The 22,689-nt window shown below is 50.2% G+C and overlaps 1 protein-coding gene across 2 annotated transcripts; it reads right to left on the reverse strand.

The window, feature by feature from the left end:
* Positions 1-336: 336 nt before the first annotated feature.
* On the reverse strand, positions 337-20,865 carry LOC114590987 (zinc finger protein RFP-like). Of its 2 annotated transcripts, none has more exons than XM_077922331.1 (7): positions 20,469-20,865; positions 18,285-18,380; positions 9,439-9,672; positions 8,221-8,243; positions 5,582-5,700; positions 3,886-3,918; positions 337-2,565 (listed from the first exon to the last, which is right to left on the reverse strand). In XM_077922331.1, the coding sequence occupies exons 1-7, from the start codon at positions 20,862-20,864 to the stop codon at positions 2,057-2,059; spliced, it is 1,410 nt and encodes a 469-aa protein (XP_077778457.1). In that variant the 5' UTR covers position 20,865; the 3' UTR covers positions 337-2,056. The 2 variants fall into 2 exon arrangements, with proteins under 2 accessions (XP_077778457.1, XP_077778451.1); XM_077922325.1 differs by having other exon boundaries at positions 337-2,568.
* Positions 20,866-22,689: the final 1,824 nt, after the last annotated feature.

Here is a 22,689-nt window from a genome sequence, read left to right on the forward strand (position 1 = left end):
CTCTCTTTGCATGGTTTTTGTGTCACACTTCAGCCTCACAAAAATGTCTGTCTTATCCTATTCTTCCTCTGCCAAACTCTGGGAGGGTGGAATCCATGAATGCCCCTTTCCCAATTTTGTGTTGCAACAACCATGTGAGAAGAGTGGGTCGCCCAAGGCCACCTACTGAACACCAGGAGCTGAGCAAGAATTGGGAAGCCGATGTAATAAACGAAAATCTGCCCTTATTCCCTTATTGGGAACACAAGAGCCCTTATAGAGTCCTTTGCAGGTTCTCCATCACTCGGAGAAAAGAACAGAGGCCAACCAGAGAATATTGAGAAGCAAAACAGCTCTTAAGCCTGATCTTTATTGAACTGTTGCAACAGGGTGCTCCCCTCACACGCAGGAGAAGGAGGAGGACCCGGAACCCAGGTGTGTCCGCCCTTATATAGACATTTTAAATTGCCCGCCTTGGAGTCCAAGACCACCCCCAGAGACATCATACCTACATCACAGAAGGGGTGTAGCTCAAGACCACCACCCCAGATACATCATACCTACATCACAGAAAGGGCGGTCTACAGCAGAAATCTGAGTGCGTTGTTTACCTCCTGTCTGGCAAGTTACCTGTTAATGCTTACTTGATTGGATACCTTGGGGAGCCTGGCCAGTCTTTTGTAATGATAAATACTTAGTTCCTGAGCCAGTTCACAGGCTCACCCTATTCGTACACAAACATACCCTTAAGACAGGATTAGTGAAGGAAAAGACAATAGAGAGGCTTTTCCATTTTCCTTTGACTTTGCAGAGAACATTTGGTCAGTTTGGGAGCCAAAATGGCTTCATGGCTGTTTTCCTGTGCTGCTTCAGACATGTGATTTATATATTTATGTACATGTTTGCATGGTACATTTATGAACATTTATTTGGTACATTTATGAACATTTATTTGACATTAATCTTTGTATCCCCCCCCCCATTTTATTAAAGAAAATCTCTTTTTTTTCCCCTCTCTCTCTATATATAAAGTGCTCTTGGCAGATGTTTGATTTTATCATTCATTCTGATCTGGATAGAAACTCCATCTAAGCCTGATAGATATCTTGTGTCTCCTTAAGTAATTATTGTTGGCTGGGAAAGAAAAATAAGAGGAGAGTTCCTGGATGCCAAGGTCCAAGTCTGGGGCAAGTACTCTTTGGGGAGATAACTCCAGCAGAGATTTAAAACTGCAAAATATGCTACAAAGCAAAGCATGGAAATACAGGTTGTTAGACTTTACAATATGCCATTCTAAGTTCCTTCTAAAGTTCCCCTCTTCCCCTAGCATAGAAAAAGACCACACGTCGGGTAAGTTAAAAATTGGTTTACTTACAAACTCTTCAGAGGTCAGGTTCATGTGTTTTTCCATAAGTCAGAAAACACAGGCAGCAAAACCTGGCTTTGTTACAATGGTGAAAGCTCCTAAGTTATTGGTATAGGAACTCAAGAGTGGATTCTAACAGCCATGCGGCCTGAGCTGCACAGCCTGCTCTGACCTTACACATTGAGCTTCTCAGGTAGACCTGAATAAAGGCTTTGATTATCTGATTATCTTCTTCCAAAGGAGTGCCCTAGCTTAGCCTGGCAGGACAGCTTGCTCTATCGCATTAACCCCTTAGTACATTAACTAGACTTAAGCATGTTGGTTATATGAGGTTGGCTATCCCACAATTCAGGGACGCAAGTGGCGCTGTGGTCTAAACCACACAGCCTGGGGCTTGCTGATCAGAAGGTTGGCAGTTCAAATCCCTGCAACGGGGTGAGCTCCCGTTGCTCTGTCCCTGCTCCTGCCAACCTAGCAGTTTGAAAGCACGTCAAAGTGCAAGTAGATAAATAGGTACCACTCCGGCGGGATGGTAAGCGGTGTTTCCGTGCACTGCTCTGGTTCGCCAGAAGCAGCTTAGTCATGCTGGCCACATGACCTGGAAGCTATCTGCGGACAAACGCTGGCTCCCTCGGCCAATAAAGCGAGATGAGCGCCGGAACCCCAGAGTCGGTCACGACTGGACCTAATGGTCAGGGGTCCCTTAACCTTTTATCCCACAATTCTGAGGTGGGCTTTCTCTTTCACCCAAAACACAGGAAGGAGGGTCTCATCAGAGAAGGAGGCTCCCAAGAATGTGTAGATCAGGGCTCCTGTTTCAGCATTGAAAAAAGAGACTTGCTTCCCTTGATAGTCCAGAGTCACTCGGATCCTCTCAGGCTCCCCACTCAGAGGAAGGTAATCAGGAGGGTTCAAGACGCAATACCCATGATTAATCTTTCCTACAGCCCAGAATCCTTTCTCGGGACTGAAGGGAAAGAAGCCCTTTCTCCTCACAGACTTCCTGGCGACCCCTAAAGCCCACAACCCCTCCCCTCCCAGAACGACTTCCCAGAAATGTCTCCCTGCTGTGAATCCCTCACACCCCAGCACCGAAGTCAGTTTGTTGAATCTCTCAATGTTGTCGGGCAGTTCTTGCTGTTTGTTTCCCCGTTCCACCTTTTTACCGCCCTCAGAAAGGATGAGCAGAGGATGAGCTGTGTCTGGATCCATAATTATATCTGCTGTTGTTAAGTGGGATGGGGGGGGGGGAGAGAAGAGGAAAAGAGAAGGAGAGGCAGAATCAGTCTGAGAGACAGAGAGGCATCTGGATACATAAAACATCCCAGGAATCACAAACCATCTCAAATCAGCAAGATTTTCTTGCGTTGCATCCAGGACTGGGATTCTCCTTTCCTCCTTAAAAAACTTGCCCACAGTAAATCTCAGTGAATTGGGTTTCTTTTTTTAATGTTTAAAATTTTTATTTTTTACCAACAACCAAAACACAAAGAGTGAAACCCCCCCCCCGGCGGCTGATACATTGGGTATACATAATCAATAATAATATTAAAATCAACCATATGTACAATTTTATATACGTTAACACTCCTCCATCCACAAGGTTTATTTAACTTTGAACATTTTAATTGCCCCAAATTGTTCAAACCTACCCAAATAATTCAATGTCTTCTCAAACCAATCCTCCTCTTTCTCACTGACCTTAAATCCTTTCATTCTGTGTATTTTCACAGTTAGATATTCTAAAATTATAATATTATTCAGTTTTTTCCTCCATTGGTTCACCCCTAGCTCTTCTGCATTTTTCCAGTTACTTGCTATAACCCGTCTGGCTGCAGTTACCATCAATTTTACCCATTTACATTCCTCTTTTGTTTTAACTCGGTGCTACTCAGACTAATAAGAACCATTAATTTAGATATTCCCACCTTCCTATCCACAATTCCCAATATTTCTATAACAATCTGTTTCCAAAATTCATTAACTAATGGACAATCCCGCCACATATGAATCGGGTTTCTGTTGTCGAAATATTTATAATGTGCCCCTTGTGTCCATCAAGCTGTCTTCTACAAGAAGCAAAACCACCTAGAAAACATTTACTCAGCTCTTCTGCATGAGCAAGTGTCAGTCATCTGACATCAGCTGAGTGATAGGTGGATGGTCCCACCCCCTTGTCATGGCTGATCCACAGGGATGGGAGAAGACAGTATCCAGCAAAGCAGCATGGAGCTGGATTGTAAGCTGTTTTTATATTAAGTCCATATTCAATCCATCCAAATTGATGAAGGACACAATTTGGGGTCTATTTTTTTCAGAAATCTCCTTCATCAACATTTCTCAACATTTGGATACATGTTTACAAGACCACCACATGTGCCAGTAGGTTCCTTTTCTGCCACAACCCCTCTAAATCTAAATTATCGTTAGGGCTCATAACGATATTTGTGTTTCCAAAGTCTGCAGAACAGACTGTTTGATGCCAACGAAACACCAGTCTCCATTCCCTCCCCAAGTGTCATCCTCCATAGAAAATTTACCTTTCTGAAACTGTTGTCTCATTAACAGAGTGTCTGTGGGAAAAATAAAGATATAAATCAGAAGCTCTACGAGATTGCGCCAAAAATAAATATTGTAAAAAACAATCACTTTGCAACAAATCCTCTCTTGTTTCCTTCTTTGGAGTAAAATATAAAGTGGAACATGTAATTAACAACTAGAAAAGCATATGGAGGACAGATTAAAGTTAACTAAAAATGTGTAACTCCGAAGTGGCAAAGTGTACTTAACACCAACAGCATAAAATAAGCAGGCCATTGATTTACTAAAGCCATGCAGTGGTACCTTGGTTCTCGAATGACTTAGTTGTCAAACAAATCGGCTCTCGAATGCCGCAAACCCAGAAGTAAGTGTTCTGGTTTGCGAACGTTTCTCGGAAACCACACATCCGAATCAGTTTCCGCTTGAGTGTAGGAAGCTCCTGCAGCCAATCGGAAGCCGTGTCTTGGTTTTCGAATGGTTTCAGGAGTCGAACAGACTCCCAGAACGGATTAAGTTTGAGAACCAATATGGCTGTATTAAAAACATGGAAATGGAGAAAGGTAAAGATACTGCCCAGTATTCACTGCTCATTCTGCAGGTTCTCATTCTCATCCAGGGTTTATCAGGATAGGAGTTGTGATTCTGTTGCTATGCAGTGGGGTCGGGGGTATTTTGCCCAAAAATGTTTCTGTAATGGAATTCAACCCTTGACAGAAAGGGAATGGAGGGAGATCTTTTCCGGGATGCAGAAACTTGAAATGCAGTCATTCATAGCAAAAGTCAGGATATGCGAAGAAGCTTCACATGGCTCCCTCTGAAGCTCTTTTCAGCAGATGTCAGTATTGTACAGTGAAATAGGCTTCGATATGGGCAGAAAGGAGGTCTAAAGATGATCTGGGCTTGCAATTATTATGAGGATTGGGATTCAGTGTGGGTAGAGGAGATTATTGCCAACAAAGGTCCGTATAGTAAAAGCTATGGTTTTCCCAGTAGTGATGTATGGAAGTGAGAGCTGGACCATAAAGAAGGCTGATCGCCGAAGAATTGATGCTTTTGAATTATGGTGCTGGAGGAGACTCTTGAGAGAAACCTATCCATTCTGAAGGAAATCAGCCCTGAGTGCTCACTGGAAGGACAGATGGTGAAGCTGAGGCTCCAGTACTTTGGCCACCTCATGAGAAGAGAAGACTCCCTGGAAAAGACCCTGATGTTGGGAAAGATGGGAACAAGGAGAAGGGGAGGACAGAGGACGAGATGGTTGGATAGTGTTCTTGAAGCTACCAGCATGAATTTGACCAAACTGCGGGAGGAAGTGGAAGACAGGAGTGCCTGGCGTGCTCTGGTCCATGGGGTCACAAAGAGTCGGACACGACTAAACGACTAAACAACAAGAGGAGATGTAATTGTAAACTGACCCATGGTTGGAGCAGAACACCTAGCCTTTGCTATATGCTTAGTGCAAACGGCCTTGATTTGTGGCAGCCCCAATTTCTCCCCCCACTCCCATTCCCCATAACGACAACATATATAGGGCATTCTAAGTGAAAATGGTATCTTGGCCCCTGAAAAGGAAGCTTTGCTGGTGCTACTGCTGTCTGTAGGAAGAACAATATAAAATATGATAAGAACCTGACACATTAATTTTGGAAGTCAAATAATGCCTGGCACGAAATCCTTGCAGTCATTCTTCATTACCTTTGAATTGTTTCATAAGTTCCTCCAGAGAGGGATTTTTATAATGGAATTCTGTGATCCTCTGCTTCAGCTCTGGAGGGAAGGCCACTGGATCCACAAGCGTCTCCATTTTCTCACTCCTGGTGGAGAAAAACAATGTTAACTCCTACAAACACTGAATTCTTGGCAAAAGAAAAGAATTGGGAGGAGGGAGGAAAATGGAGAAAGTCAAGGGTGGGGAGTGAGACATTGAGGGGAGGAGATTCTTTGTCACTGTAGCAGTTCGAACTCTAAAGCATAGCTGTCAACCGTCCCTTATTTGGCGGGAAAGTCCCTTATCCCAACGCCATGTCCCGCTGCTGTCCCGGATTGATGATGTCCCTTAAATTTCCTGGGTTTCAAAGGAAGCAGCTCCTCTCCCTCCCTCCCTCCCTGCCGGCCAGGGAGGAGGGAGGCTCCAACTGTGTTGCTTGGCTGCGTTGCTCACCCAATAAGGAGTCTAAGAACGACTGGGGGGTGGAGCTTGCATGCCTTGTGCCGATCAAATTGGCCGCATTGCCTGGGGACTCGCCTTTGCTCAGCGCTTCCCAGCAGAGAGGTAACAGTGGTTTTCCTTGCTGCATCCCCTTTGCCAGGTTGCTATGCTGTGGGAACCACCGCTTGAGGCTTCGTTTGGCTGGGCTTTCTGCCTTTGGCTCGGAGGGGCTCAAAAGTTGAACTGTGCCCGGAAAATCCCTTATTTTGGCTGCTGATCCCTTATTTTTGAGGCTGCTGGTCCCTTATTTTCAAATCTGTAAGTTGACAGCTATGCTCTAAAGCCAAAATGAGGGCCAAAATGTCTCTGCATCTCCCCATATGTATCTACTGAAAGAACACTTGTCATGTGCTACCACCCTGCTCAGGCTATCTCTGCTCCAACTTCACTGTGTAATGACAGCACATCACAGTTTATTTCTCTGTTTGAGATGTGGAGAAGAGAAAGATGGCGGTTGCTGTTGGCAAAACTGAGGTGTTCTTTATAACCTCCACCCTGAACCTGAGTGGCACCTTGAAGTTGCAAATTGCAGCATGAATATAGTCCACCCCCTTGTGAGTAGCCCCACCGCACGGATGCCCCGTGAGACAGGTGTGCGCATAGAACTGTGTGGGTTGGCCCCACGAAGGTTTGCTGCTAGAATGACTGAACTGGCCTCTCTTGTTGGAGCTAACGTCCCAGTTGCCCCAAAGAAAGTCCGTGGATTTTGCGTGGGAGACCAACAGCTTCCTCTTTGTGACGGTTAAGCTCAAATATTTGTTTCCTGAGGTAATGAATCATAGACCTGAGGAGCTGAAAGGTACCTTGGCTCTGACAAACTACATATATTTTGAAAACTGGTTTTAGAGCAGAGGTTCAGCAGGACCTTCCACAGATGTACAACCAAATCAAATTATTTGTCCAAAGCCCATCCAGGGGACCCCCATGTTGCCTTTGGACTTAGGCGTTGAGCAAACGGAGAAGGCAATGTTGCTTCAGACACCTGTTTTATTATGTGCGGATTAAAAAAAAATTTATTGTCAAATTCTTTATTATTTTATTCACATAATATACATTCTTTACAGCAAACAACTCCAAAATAAGCAGACAACTCCAAAATAAAATCATATGTAACAAAACCATAAGTTTCATGTTTTCATTTATACTGATCTCCTCTCAGATACCTTTACTTGATATTTCTTGCTGCTTTCCTTATAGAATCTTTATAAAAATTTAAATCTCTTAAATCCTATACCAATCTTTAACAATTTCAATTAATCCCTTCACCTTCCTCCCCCACAGCCCAGTACTACCCTCCACCCGGGTACAATCTTCTTTACCTACTATTATTTTTGTTATTGTTGCGTTATTCACTTTGTTTGTTATTCCATCCTTAATATATTATTACCCGATCTCCTTGCGCCTTTTAAACTTTTGCACACTAATTTTTAAGCTCCAGCACTGACTTTTTTCATGTATTCCTTAACGCATTCCCACTCTTTGTTAATTTTTTGATAAGAGTAGCCTCTAATTGATGCTGTTAATTTTGCCATCACCACGAATTCAAGAAATTTGGTTCTCCATTCTAATAATTCTGGTATTTTATCAGTTTTCCAATTTTTTTGCCACGGCGATTCTGGCTGCCGCGGTTGCGTAGAGGAATACATTCCTTTTATCCTTAGGGATGTCACTCGATACTAAACCCAGCAAAAATGCCTCTGGTTTTTTAAAGACTGAGCTCCTAAATATCTTTTTAAGCTCTTCATGTATCATAATCCAGAATTCTTTCACCACTTTGCACCCCCACCACATATGGTACATCATCTCCACCTGTTTTGCATCCCCAACAGAGATTTGACTGTTTTTTATACATTTTTGATAGTTTCACTGGGGTGAGGTACTAGCGGTAAAACACCTTCATTATATTTTCCTTAATCGAATAGCACGCTGTAAAATTTATATCGGTTTTCCATAAGCTTTCCCATCTGTTTAAATGAATTGTCTGGCCCAGCTCTTGTGTGGGGTTTTTTTGTGGGGTCTCCCCTCCTAGCAATTGAGAGTGGAGGGAAATAGTGATGGGGAAGGGAAGCAAGGGAGGGGGTGACTGGTGGCAGCAGGATACTGACCGTGAGTGGGATCCACTTACCTCGGCAAGGTTCTTCCAACGTCCTAGAAGGAAAGAGAGAGAGAGAGAGAGAGAGAGAGAGAGAGATGAGAAGGAATTCAGTGCCTGCCTCATGCCATGCTATGAAGATGCCTCAGACCCTGACTAGAATTCACTCTGGCCCTCTGGCCTGCCTAGCAGACACCACACAAGGATTGGGGATGTCATTTCCCCCAAATGTGAGGGCAGGCTTTGTTGTTGTTGTTTTTGCTGCTTTCCCATGGGGGTGGGTGGGAAACCTACATGAGATAATTAAGTCAACAAGGAAAGTGGTGCCCTTTTAATGACTTGGAAGGTGGTCGACAAAACAGGGGAAATTGGGGAAAAACCCTGGGCTGCCCCCAAGAGGGAGAAGAGGAAGGTGGCTCCCCAGGGGTGAGAAGAGGAGAGGGCCGTCACAGCCACTGGGGTCGAGGGGAAGGACGTGGCTGTGGTGGTGGCAGCGGCGCCTGTGATGGGGGAGTTATGAGGGGGTGGGTAGTGGTGGTGCTGGTGAGGTGGTGGCAGGGAGGTGGTGAAGAAGGAGGAGGAGGAGGAGGAGGAGGAGGAGGAGGAGGAGGAGGAGGAGGAGTTTGGATTTGATATCCCACCTTTCACTCCCTTTAAGGAGTCTCAATGCGGCTAACATTCTCCTTTCCCTTCCTCCCCCACAACAAACACTCTGTGAGGTGAGTGGGGCTGAGAGACTTCAGAGAAGTGTGACTAGCCCAAGTTCACCCAGCAGCTGCATGTGGAGGAGCAGGGAAGCGAACCCGGTTCACCAGATTACGAGTCTACTGCTCTTAACCACTACACCACACTGGCTCTCACTGGTGAGAGGTGCAGCAGCTCTTAGGAAGCCTCCACTGCTGTTGACGCTTCCTTGCCCAGCCAGCTACCTGTGGTGGGTGCTTGGCAATGAGAAGAGGGCATGACACAGGCCGTACCGCCTCTGGGAGAGCTTGCTACCAAGGCAAGTTGCTTCACTCTGATGCATAGCTGTCAACTTTTCCCTTTTCTTGCGAGGAATCCTATTTGGAATAAGGGAATTTCCCTTTAAAAAAGGGAAACATTGACAGCTATGCTCTGATGAGAGACCTGGCTCTCAGCTCCACACTCTGCTTCCTTTCCGCTGCTTTTTTAAGTGAATGAAGCGGTCCAAGGTTTGGAACCAGTCCAAGGTGCCTCTCTAAGACGAGGCTGTTTCTGCCCTAATCTGACCTGCAGGAGATCACTTGCTGGCTGCTGGTGGTACTTCTCCTCCATCTCCTGCATGATCCTTTCGAGAGAGGAGAGTTTCCAGGAGAGCCTGGCCAGGTGCTCTTCCCTCTTCTTTGCAATCTCCATCTCCACCTCTTCCATCTGAGCCAGAAGAACCTGCTCCTGCTCTTCCAGAAACTGCCGCAATTGTCTGAACATTTCAGCTGTCTTCTGTTTTTCCATTTCTGTTAAAAGCTAAAAGAAGCATTTGGAAAGAGGAGGAAAAGCAGGTGTCTTTAGAACATCAAGAGGTAGGTTATGGGAATCATCATCATCATCATCTGTTAAAAATGTATACTGTTATGTACTGAAGTTCTCACCCTGGGCCAGCAGGGGGATACTGTAGATAGTTATGCAAATAAGGGATCGAAAGTGACGTTCAGTGATTGGATAGTTTTAGAAAATTGTTAGTTACGTTGTACTGGAACTCTATATAAGCAGGCTGGCTGAACCCTTCAGTTCAGTTCTGTCCTGGCCTGTGAATAAATAAGAGCTGTTTGAAGAATCGCTGTGTCGTCTGATATCTTCACCCACAACTTAACATATACTGCCCTTCATCTGAAGATCCCAGGGGAGAATTCCACTGGAAGGGCACTTCAGATATTCTACAGACCACAATCAACACCCAGCCTTATTCAGGCACTTCAGTAAACAAGCTGGGGCAGTGGCGTAGCGTGGGTTGTCAGCACCCGGGGCAAGGCAAGTAATTTGCGCCCCCTAACCCGTGGATTTTAGCACTCGAGTGCGAGCGCGCGCCCCCCCAGATGTTGCGGCCGGGCCCCCCTGCACACCCCCACGCTGCGCCACTGGGGCTGGGGGCGAGCGAAGGACCCCCCCCCAAAGGCTCAGCAGGAATTTATTACATTTATTATTTGCGGAGCCCCCGCGGGCCGAGGCAGCCGAAGCCCCCTCCCCTCGGGCGCCTCGCCGCCCCCTCCTCTCCTTGGGCTGTAGGTGGAGCCCGCGCTCCGAGGCGCTCCAGATCCGGGCTTGGCGAGCGCCTCTCCTCCTCCTGGCCGGGTCCGGCGGCTTCCAGCCGTGCTCCGTCCTCGCCCGCCCCCCCCCCCCCGCGGCTGAGACTTGCGCTGAGAGCCGGAGCCAGCGGCGCCCCCTTCCACCGGGAGACCCTCGCCCACCCGCCGGCTTCCTCTCGGAGGGTTTTGGGGAGCGCAGGGCGGCGAGGCCCCTCGGAGCTCTCCTCCCTCCCAGTCGGCAGAAGCAGCCGCCGCCTGTGGCTGGGCCGAGGGGATGGCGTTGGCGTTGGCGTCGGGGTGCGGAGGCTGCCCGTGCCTGGCCAGGCGTCGGTGGCGGCATCGGCGCTGCTGCAGCGGATGCTCCTCCTGCGAGCAGTGAGTGGAGCGCAGCCGCAGTGGCGGCGGCGGGGGGCGCGCGCTAGGGCACAAGTCTGGCGGTGGCGGCGGGGAGCCCGGCGGAGGAAGGAACTTGTCCATTCCCTCTGGACTCGTGCCCCCCCCCAGATGTTGCGCCCGGTGCGGCCGGCACCCCTGGCACCCCCCACGCTACGCCACTGAGCTGGGGTATAGCAGGGACAAGTGCTCAAGGCCTGTCCCTTCCCCAATGCCATTTCTGTTACTGTCAGGGGTTCAGGAGCAGAGGCAAGGGCAAGGAAGGAAACAGAGAGCGAAGGGGAGGAGGCAGAAGAAAGGATGAGCGATGACGACGACCCGAGATCTCCGAGTCTCTCCAGTGAGTCGGAGGATTCACAGAAAGGAGCACCAGTGGCCAAGGCAAGGGGGGAGTTTAGGGGGGCACCCCAGGGAGATAGAGCCAGAGGGGAATCAGAGGAGAGCAGTTGGAGATCGGGTCCAGCGTCACCGCCAGAGAACAGGGAAGAGGAAAGGAGCCAGGGGGCAAGCGCTGGCAGCTCACAGCAGGAGGGAGGGCACGAGTCAGGGGTGGCCACACCTCCATCTGGGAGCGAAGAAACGGTTAGACGGAAGGTGGAAGGTTGGGCGCGCGCGCCAAGTTCAAATGCACAGGAAGGAAGCGCAGTAGGCAGCCCGGAAAGAGAGCCGGGTCCTAAAGCCCGGCGCAAGGAGACAGGAGAGTCCGGGGGGTCAGCGTCCGAAGAATCCCGGAAGGAAGAGACCCAGGGGGGCAGAGGGACCCAGAGAAGAACAGTCAGGCGGAAAAGGTGGAGCAGGGCTAGGATATTAAGTTGGTGTACGAGGGGCGGAGATTCAGACGGAGCTTCGCCGATCTAGCTACTAGACGTAGGGTTGCACGCAGCAGCTTGAGAATGGAAACTGTAACTCAATAAAGACTTTTACTTAATGACCGTTGGCTAGCGTGATCCTCTGTGAGCTAGGATCTTGAAGCAACCCTGACAGTAAGCTCCGTCTCTCGTATTGTGGGCATCTACAGCCTCGAGGAGAGGAGAGAAGCAGGTGCCTACGAGTGAGCTCACGAACGGCAGCCGACATGACGGCTGAACAGCAGATAGCGGAACTCAGAGAAGCAGTGTCACAGCTGAATGCCGAGGCTCTCGCATCCAGGAAGAGAGAGGAGGACGCAGCTGCCGCCTACAGGGATCTCCAGGTCAGGTTGGAAGTGCTTACGAAGCAAGGGCAACAGACACCCAAACCAGAGGGGATTGGGTTGGGGAGACGCACAGGCGGTCTGGTCTCTCACTTCGATGGGAACCTGCAACAGTATCCCAATTTTAAAGCAGACGTACTGTGTGCACTGCAACTGCTGAGTAAAGATTTTAGAGATGAGCAAGAGAAAGTGGGGTTCATCATGTCTTATTTGCATGGGGATGCCAGAGCATGGCTGCGCAATTTATGGAGGGATAACGATCCGGCGCTCCAAAATGCGAATGCCTTTATTAAAGCGATGGATGCGTGTTTTTTATCAAGCATTGACGTGGATCTTGCTCGGCAACAGATTCATGGACTGAAGCAGGGAAGGGCCAGCGTACGGCAGTACCATGCCCGCTTTTTCGCCTTGGCCAGTGCCCTAGAATGGGACAGAGATGCGACTCCTGTAAGAGACCTTTTCTGGGAGGGACTAAACAGCTCTGTAAAAGATGAGATTGCGAGGGGGGAGAGACCCCGGACCACCCAGGAGGTCGTGCAGAGGGCGCTGGCAGTGGGGGTACGGCTGGAAGGACGTCCGTGGAGCAGGGACGAAGGGCGTGGAGGGCGCGAACCAGCCAGGGGCTCCTCCTTCTTTCCCAGAGAAGCAGCACGTACGCAATCCACGCCTCCGCCAGGGGGAGGAGCTGAACCGATGGAGGTTGGAGGTGCCAGGGCTCAGTCAGCAACCAGAGCCCTAGCACCAGCAGCAGTGAAAGCGAAGCCTCCTAGAGGGAACAGGAAGTGTTACGTCTGTGAGGAGCCAGGGCATATGGCGAAAGAGTGTCCCCAGAGGCTCCACAAGCTCACTGCAGCCTCAGCAATGGCGACTGCAGCAACGCAGCAAGGAGAACCACAGCAGGGAAACGACGCTGTCTGGCTGGAGGAAGAGGCACTGGGGCCCAGCCAGACGTATTAATGATGCAGTCCCCAGAGATTTTACAGCCCGTGAACCCCCTCCCGCCCAAACCAGTGGTGAGGCTCACCGCGTCGCTCCAGCTGCCCAATGGCATCACCATGGACGTGCCAATCACCATTGACTCAGGCAGCAATGCGGACTTTATGGGGCAGGACTTTGTCAACCAGCATGCTATACAGTTGCTGCCGGCCACACTGCCCCTGCAGGTGGTCACGGTGGATGGCAGGGAGCTGCTAGGAGGGCAAGTGGTGCAGCAGACGCCACCGATGGTGATGCGACTTGGGAATCACCAAGAAGTCATCAGCTTCAACGTCACTCAATTGTCGGACACGCCCATTGTGTTGGGCATGAGTTGGCTGGACAAACACAGCCCAACGCTGGCTTGGTACCAGAGGCAGCTGACCTTCGGCTCTTCCTTTTGTGCTGAACACTGCATCGTGCCCAGGCAGGAAGGAGAGGAAGAGGAGTCACAGCTACTGCTAGGCACACTGCAAGCGATTCCCCACAAGTACGCAGAATTTTTGGAAGTTTTCTGCGAGAAGGAGGCAGACAGGCTACCCCCTCACAGGCCATATGACTGCAAGATTGACCTGCTGCCAGGGGCGGCGCTGCCTAAGGGGAAACTGTATTCCATGTCAGAGGACGAGCTGCAAGAACTCAAGGAGTTCATAGATCATAATTTGGAGCGCGGTTTCATCCGAGAGTCCAAGGCGGTGGGAGGCAGCCCGGTGTTCTTCGTTAAGAAGCGGGATACGCCCCAAAAGAGGCTCGTAGTGGATTACAGGACCTTGAACAGTGTGACTAAGCCGTCGGACTTCCCCATGCCCCGAATTGACGACCTCCTCGCAAAGGTGCGGAAGGGCAGAGTGTTCACCAAATTGGATCTGCGAGGTGCGTACAACCTCATTCGCATGCGGGAGGGAGACGAGTGGAAAACAGCCATGTTCACGCCACTGGGGACCTACGAATATAGAGTTATGCCTTTTGGATTGCAAAATGGCTCCCACGTTTTTCAAGCATTCATGCATCACGTGTTGGCGGGACTTCTCTACAAGACGTGCGTCTGTTTCTTAGATGACATCCTGATCTTTTCGGAGTCGCAACAGGAGCATGACAAACACGTCAAGGAAGTACTGAACAGGCTGAAGCACCATAGGCTCTACGCCAAGCTGGAGAAGTGCCAATTTGACGTGACGGAGGTGGATTTTCTGGGCTACAAGCTGTCTGACAAGGGGCTCGCCATGGACAGCGCCAAGGTTCGAGCGGTGTTGGATTGGAAGAGCCCGCGCAACCGGAAGGAGGTCCAACGGTTTGTCGGCTTTGCGAACTTCTATCGCAAGTTTATCAAGGGCTTCGCTATGCAGACGGCGGCCATCACTGACACGCTTAGCTCCAAGAAAAAGAAGTTCATTTGGACAGAGCAGGCGGAACAGTCCTTTCAGGCACTCAAGCGTCTCTTCGCGTCGGAAGAGCAGCTGCTTCATGTCAACCCCAGCAAGCCGATGAGGGTGGAGACTGACGCCTCGGACAGAGCCGTGGGGGCGGTCCTGCTGCAGAAAGACCCGCAGGGGGTGTGGCGACCGGGAGCGTTTTACTCCAGGAAGCTCAGCAAGTCCGAGCAGAACTACACCATATGGGACAGGGAGTTGCTGGCCATTCATGCAGCGTTCAAGGCGTGGAGGCACTTTCTGATCGGCGCCAAGCACACGGTGCAGGTTTGCACGGACCACAAGAACCTAGAGCACTGGCGCACGGCACAGTTCCTGAACCAAAGGCAGATACGTTGGGCCGAGTTCTTTGCGAACTTCGACTTCCGAATAGAGTATGTCCCGGGGGACACCAACATCATGGCGGACGCTCTCTCCCGCAAGCCACAGTATCTGGAGGAAGCAACGCCAGCGGCCGCCATGCACATCTTCGCACCAACAGTGTGGGCGTGCGCCGCGGCAACCGTGGATCTGGAGGCGGTGCGACGAGCGTTGCAGGGGGACTCCTTCGCGCAAGCAAAGATCTCAGAGGTGCAAAGGGGCAAAGCAGCGGCCGACGGTTTCCAGCTGAGAGATGGATTGCTCATCCGTAAAGGGGCCATCTACGTGCCGGGAGACGAACTTCGCGCCAAGGTGCTGCAGCAGATGCACGACGCGCCCACTGCAGGGCACTTCGGCAAGGAGAAGACGGTGGAACTAGTAGCCAGGGATTTCTGGTGGCCTGGAATGAGAAGGGAGGTCGCAGACTACGTGGCGAGGTGTGACACCTGCCAGAGGGCGAAGCCAGTGCTTAGACCGCCGGCCGGACTGTTGGAACCGCTGCAAACTCCGGCCGAACCTTGGGAGAGGGTGGCCCTGGACTTTGTCACGGATCTGCCCAGCTCGAGGGGCAAGACGGCAGTGCTGGTGGTGGTGGACTTGTTCTCCAAGATGGCACATTTCATTCCGTGTGCGAAGGTGGCCACGGCGGAACAAACCGCCAAACTGTTCATAGACCACGTGTTCAAGGTTCACGGTCTGCCACGGTCTATTCTGTCCGACCGGGGGCGGCAGTTCATCTCAAATTTCTGGCAGCGGCTGATGGGCTTCCTGAACGTCAAGATCAACCTGGCGTCGGCGAGACACCCGCAAACCAACGGGCAAGCAGAGCGGGTCAATGCCATCATGCAGCAGTACTTGAGGTGTTATGCAAATCAACAGCCTGCGACATGGGTGGATTACCTGCCGCTCGCCGAGTTCGCTTACAACAACACGAAGCACGTGTCCACGGGGGTCACACCGTTCTTCGCCAACAACGGGAGGCACCCCAGAACCTTCCCGGGACTGGAAAGGCTGGGGGAAGGGGAGCCGCAGACGGCAGATGCGTTCGCGTCGGAACTGCAGGAAGTCCACGATCAGCTGAGGCGCCACCTGGAACTGGCCAAACACGCATACAAGGTACAAGCGGACAAACGCAGAAGGGTTGGCGAAGAGCTACACGTGGGGGACTGGGTCTGGTTAGCAGCCCACGCAGTGCCGGCCAGGTCGTTGGCCAAGAAGAAACTAGGGCATAAGCAACTGGGGCCCTATCAAATCGAAGAGCAGGTCAACCCGGTGGCCTTCAGGCTGGCGCTTCCGGAGGGTTCCAGAATGCATCCGGTATTCCACAGATCGGTGCTCACTCCCTACAAGGCACCGCACAGGTTTCAGGAACCCGGAACGGCGCAGAGTCCGGCCAGAGACAGACCAGGGCACGCAGGAGTGGCACAGAAGGAGCGCATCAACGAAGTCACAGAGATTTTGGATTCCAGATGGGGGGAAGAAGGGGTAGAATACTTTCTCGCCAGGGAGGGCACCCCGGCCAGTGCGAACAGTTGGGTGCCGGACTACGCCTTGGACGAACCTCTGCTCAAAGACGAGTTTCATGCCCTCTTCCCACATAGACCGATGCCAGCAGACTTTTTCGACGACTGGTTTTTCACACCCACGCTTTCGGGCAGCACGTTCCGGGGGTTCGACTCGGACGAGGACCCGATACGAGACGTCCGTTCCCCGGAGGGGTCGCCCTCGGGATCTGCCTCAGAACCCTCGTATTGGTGGGACGACAAACCAGAGGAACAGTGGCGCAGGAAGTGGCAAGAAGGTCCAGGCCGAGCAACGCCGCCTGGAGGAAGCGAGGGAGAGACGGACATGGACATTTTCGGGGACGATCCAGGTTTCGAGCACGGCGGCACAGAGATGGAAGCAGAGGTGACCGTCGTCGACGAGAGAAGGGAGGAAGAACCGGAAGACTTCGGAGGGAGGCCCGCTACGGGAACCGAACGGTACCCGACATTCGTCTCCTTGACGCAGCAGCACCCAGCTCCAGCACCGGAAGGAGGGGAAGGGGGAGTGGGGGGCTTCGAGGGGGGGATGGATGTCAGGGGTTCAGGAGCAGAGGCAAGGGCAAGGAAGGAAACAGAGAGCGAAGGGGAGGAGGCAGAAGAAAGGATGAGCGATGACGACGACCCGAGATCTCCGAGTCTCTCCAGTGAGTCGGAGGATTCACAGAAAGGAGCACCAGTGGCCAAGGCAAGGGGGGAGTTTAGGGGGGCACCCCAGGGAGATAGAGCCAGAGGGGAATCAGAGGAGAGCAGTTGGAGATCGGGTCCAGCGTCACCGCCAGAGAACAGGGAAGAGGAAAGGAGCCAGGGGGCAAGCGCTGGCAGCTCACAGCAGGAGGGAGGGCACGAGTCAGGGGTGGCCACACCTCCATCTGGGAGCGAAGAAACGGTTAGACGGAAGGTGGAAGGTTGGGCGCGCGCGCCAAGTTCAAATGCACAGGAAGGAAGCGCAGTAGGCAGCCCGGAAAGAGAGCCGGGTCCTAAAGCCCGGCGCAAGGAGACAGGAGAGTCCGGGGGGTCAGCGTCCGAAGAATCCCGGAAGGAAGAGACCCAGGGGGGCAGAGGGACCCAGAGAAGAACAGTCAGGCGGAAAAGGTGGAGCAGGGCTAGGATATTAAGTTGGTGTACGAGGGGCGGAGATTCAGACGGAGCTTCGCCGATCTAGCTACTAGACGTAGGGTTGCACGCAGCAGCTTGAGAATGGAAACTGTAACTCAATAAAGACTTTTACTTAATGACCGTTGGCTAGCGTGATCCTCTGTGAGCTAGGATCTTGAAGCAACCCTGACAGTTACGTTCCAACTCATGGAAGTCAACGTTTTGAGTCTTCTGTGTGTGTCAGATCTTTTCAGACTGTAAGCCTGAGGGCAGGGACCATCTCAGTACTGATTTTTGTAAACTCAGAGGCCCTTTTTGGGCTATAAACACCATAAACAAAATGCGATGGGAACCTATGTAGACATAAAAGTGTTGCTACAAAAGTACTGCCTTCCATGTTGAGGGGGGAGGCGGGAATCCAGGGTCCTCAGCCCCCTCACATATTTACTTTAACACTTAAAGAAGGTTGGTGTTTCCTAAAGTTTTACAAGAGCCCAACCTTAGAAAGGCCTTTTATTAAGATTTTTTACAGGACACCAGGGGTGGATCTACATTGATCTGCAAAACTTTTTTTAAAAAAATATAACGTTCTATAATCCTGAATTGCAATTTTCCATTATTGGAGGCTCGCCCTGGCGTCACATTTTAATAACCCATTTTAATGTTGTAAGCGACGAGTGTAGATCTGCCCCAGGACAATTCCAAACAACAGATAGCTCTGCAAAGCAGGACAGAAGAACTTTTGGGATGCCTCCATTTTATATTACTCCAGAAAAGAATCATATTTGTTGATTCAAGGACTTGTTCCCCTTGCAGCTGTAGTTGAAAATGAGGCAACGCTTACAAGCAGGTCTCTGCTTTCTCTTTCCGTGTAGGCTTTGTATGCCAGAATTTTCTCTCTCTCTTTCCTCAGTACCTCCAGGCGAGTACAGATCAGATCCTGAGGAGAAAATAAGAGCTGAAGTAGGTGGGTGAGAAAGAGGAGAGAGGAGGTGAAAAAGAGGCTTGTTTGCTTCCTGCCATCCCTTCCAGTGTCTGGGGATACCTCTGGCCTTACAGCCTCTGGAAACAGATACTGACCATCAGGTAAGAATTATGAACATAAGAAGCACCTGCTGGATCAAGCCAGCCTCCTCTTCTCACAGTGACCAATTACAAATGTCTGTAGGAATCTGACACTAGCTTTACTTCAGTAGCACATTCACAGCACAGGGGGGAAGACAGAACATAAAATGAATACAGTGGTACCTCTGGTTGTGAACGGGATCTGTTCCGGAGCCCCGTTCGCAACATGAGCAGAACGCAACCCGCGTCTCCGCGTGCGCGGGTTGTGATTCGCCGCTTCTGCGCATGTGCATGACATCATTTTGAGCATCTGTGCATTCGTGAGCGGTGAAACCCAGAAGTAACCCTTTCCGGTACTTCCAGGTCGCCACGGGACGCCACCTGAAAAGACGTAACCTGAACCAAACATAACAAGAGGTATGACTGTACATACACAGAGACACACTAACACACTTCCCTGTTTGCAGGTAGGGCCCCGAAGGACTGTGAAAAAGTGGGAAGGAGTCAGTGGCAGGTGAGAGATCAACCCCAAGCAGTTGAGGGAGCTTGTTGTTGATGGCATCCCTGTCTCGGGAGACAATGGAGGAGTGCACCTTTGGTGGTGAAGTCAAACTGTTGGAGGGTTACAGCGCCTGCTGTGGCTGTAGAGACTGATACGGGAGAGGCATGTTTTGTTGCAGCCAGGGCAGATGAAGGCGTCCGATTTTGCTGTTACAAATGGACCATGGCATTTATTCTCTCTGCGCTCCTCCCAGCAGTCATTCCTCCTCTAGTCACTGCTATGGATACACAACCTTGATCGTCTGCAAGGGATTCCCAGACGGTGGGGTTAATGTTGCCAAGCCTTCATGCCACATTTGCAGACATCTTTGTAATGCATAGTTGGTCTGCCAAGGGGCCTAGGGCCTGGAGCCAGCTCCCCACAGAGCACGAGGGCATTACACCCCCCTCCCTGTTTCTCTATTGCGGATAGGAATTGAGTGAAAAAAGAAAGGTTGACCTGGTTTTTTCGAGACATGGCAGAAGAGAAGGCACTTGCCACTTGCCAGGCAAAAAAACGTTCAACTATAACCAGGCCTTTGGCTTATTAATATTCAATGACCTTTTAAAAGTGTTTGTGGGAGAAGGGTTACTGGTTTGTTTTTGTTACAGGTAGGTAGCCGTGTTGGTCTGCTGTAGTCGAAACAAACAAACAAAATTCCTTCCAGTAGCACCTTAGAGCCTAACTGACCAACTAAGATACCTGAAGAAGTGTGCATGCACACGAAAGCTCATACCAATAACAAACTTAGTTGGTGTCTAAGGTGCTACTGGAAGGATTTTTTTGTGTGTGTGTCTGTTTTTGTTCTTGTTTTTATTATGTATTTTTTGTTCTCGTTTTGTATTTTAATGTTGTGAACCATCCTATGATCTTCGTATGAAGGGTGGTGTACAAATTAATTAATTAATTGGATTAATTGATTGATATAATAATAATTTTGACCAAACTGTGGGAGGCAGTGGAAGACAGCAGTGCCTGGCATGCTCTGGTCCATGGGGTCACAAAGAGTCGGACACGACTAAATGACTAAACAACAACAACAATACTAATAATAATAATATGTTATCTAGGTGGAGCTAGTTAGAAAGTTCCATCAAATGCATGTGTTTAGCTGTTGGAACATCCTGAGTTAAGTTGCTCATCTGATAGCGCTTGAGATTGTTTTCCAGTCCCCTTGCTTTCCCTTCTTGCCACGGGTCACCCAAAAAATTCTCTCTCTCTCTGAGGCTGTTTCCACTTTGGTACCCTGGCACTAATTGGGAGCCTAGCAGGGAGGGAAAGAGTTAATGTAAGGCTTCCCCATGCACTTATTTGCATACCAAAATGCAAAAATGTAAACGGGTGAATCCACAGAAAACTTCCCAAAAAGGAATCAACAGCTATTCGCACACACCGCCAAGATCCAGAATGATTTCCTCCTACCTTGTTTCCATGTTCCTTGGATTTATCGCATGCCCCGCAGATGAGGGGCTTGTGGTCTTCGCGGGAGAGTTTCTGGGGCTCCTGGAGCATCTCACAGACTCCCTGCTCTCCTCCTTCCAACTTTCCGCCCTGGAGGTTGAGCTTCCTGGCTATTTCCACCACATTTGCCAGCTGCCGGTTGGGCCGGACGCTGTTCCGCTGAGCCGCATATCTGCACTGAGGACACGACGCCCCAGTTTCCAGCTCCCCCCAGTACCGGGTCAGGCAGGCTCGGCAGAAGCTGTGCCCGCACCCTGAGATGATCACTGGATCCTGGAAATATTCCAGGCAGATGGGGCAAGTGGCTTCATGACAGAGATCCTGGATGGGATTTGCACCACCAGCAGCAGCAGCCATGGCTGAGAATGACGCTGGAATGAAATCATCATCACAGCCAACGACCAGCCTCTTAAAGGGAACTCCTGTTTAAATGATGGGCATGAGTGAAGAGGAAAAAAACATATAGAAAATTCTGTCTATATGTTACAACTCAGCCATTATTTTAAAATTAAAGCCAACAAATTTTCCCAGCAAAGCCCCCACGCACACCTTAAAGCAGCCTGATCGCTGAATAATTGATGCTTTTGAATTATGGTGCTGGAGGAGACTCTTGAGAGTCCCATGGACTGCAAGAAGATCAAACCTCTCCATTCTGAAGGAAATCAGCCCTGAGTGCTCACTGGAAGGACAGATCCTGAAGCTGAGGCTCCAATGCTTTGGCCACCTCATGAGAAGAGAAGACTCCCTGGAAAAGACCCTGATGTTGGGAAAGATGGAGGGCCCAAGGAGAAGGGGACGACAGAGGACGAGGTGGTTGGACAGTGTTCTCGAAGCTACCAGCATGAGTTTGACCAAACTGCGGGAGGCAGTGGAAGACAGAAGTGCCTGGCGTGCTCTGGTCCAGGGGGTCACAAAGAGTCGGACACGACTAAACAACTGAACAACAACACCACCTTCCCAGCTGTCAGTCACTGCACACAGAATGCCAACTTTGCTTTGCCTAGCCTGTAACTTCTATTTTGTTACAGGAGCTGCAGTCTTTTTTTATTTTCTTGCTGCCATCTACTAATTGGAGCAAAAATGGACTTCTACAACTTGATGGCCAAACTGCTGCAGTGCACTTCATTTCATGGTGTTACCTGCTGAAACACTTGATGCTACAACACCCCCAAATTGTGTCTTTTTGTGGCACGTTCAAGGAACCCCATCTTTGAATCAAGCAGGGGTTGTGTAAGCACAGTGACGCAGGTGGTACTGTGGTCTAAACCACCAAGTCTCCTGGGCTTGTGGATCGGAAGGTTGGCGGTTCAAATCCCCGTGACAGAGTGAGCTCTCGTTGCTCTGCCCCAGCTCCTGCCAACCTAGCAATTCAAAAGTACACCAGGGCAAGTAGATAAATAGGTACCACTGTGGCGGGAAGGTAAATGGTGTTTCCTTGCACTCTGGTTTCCATCACGTTGTCCCATTGCACCAGAAGCAGTTTAGTCATGACCTGGAAAGCTGTCTGTGGACAAATGCCGGCTCCCTCGGCCTGAAGTGAGATGAGCGCCACAACCCCATACAGTGGATGCTCGGGTTGCGAATGTGATCAGTGCGGGAAGCACGTCCACAACCCGCAGCACCGCGTCTGTGCATGAGTGGGTCACAATTCTGCGCACACGCAAAGCATGATTTAGCGTTTCTGCGCATGTGCAAGCGCCAAAACCCAGAAGTAACTCATTCCAGTACTTCTGGATTCAGTGCGGTGCGAAACCCGAAATTGCACAACCCAAAGCATCTGTAAACTGAGGTATGACTGCAATCCCCTCTGACTGGTCTTAGCATTCCAGGGGTCCTTTACCTTTTACCATACTATAAAAACAATGGGTTGTATTCAGCTTAGCACTAAGGAAATTGTTCCATCAATGCAAGCAATTGAACTTGCCTGACAGAAGGAGCTCCCGTCTGCTCCCCTTGCATCTTGTATTGGGGGTTCTACCAGCGCTTCATAGTTTTTTATAGGTTTTTTTTGCAGAGGGAAACATGGAAGCCTGAGAACTATCATTTATCCTGCAATTCCCAGCACCCTTAACAAACCAGTTTCTAGAATTCGGAGGCGGGGGGAGGCATGTGATTTAAATGGATGGTGTGTATTCAGCCTTTCACTGGCACATCTAGACCTGGGGAAGAGGCTGAGCAGTTT

Source organism: Podarcis muralis, chromosome 2 (genome assembly GCF_964188315.1).
Source record: "Podarcis muralis chromosome 2, rPodMur119.hap1.1, whole genome shotgun sequence".
Taxonomy (NCBI): domain Eukaryota; kingdom Metazoa; phylum Chordata; class Lepidosauria; order Squamata; family Lacertidae; genus Podarcis; species Podarcis muralis.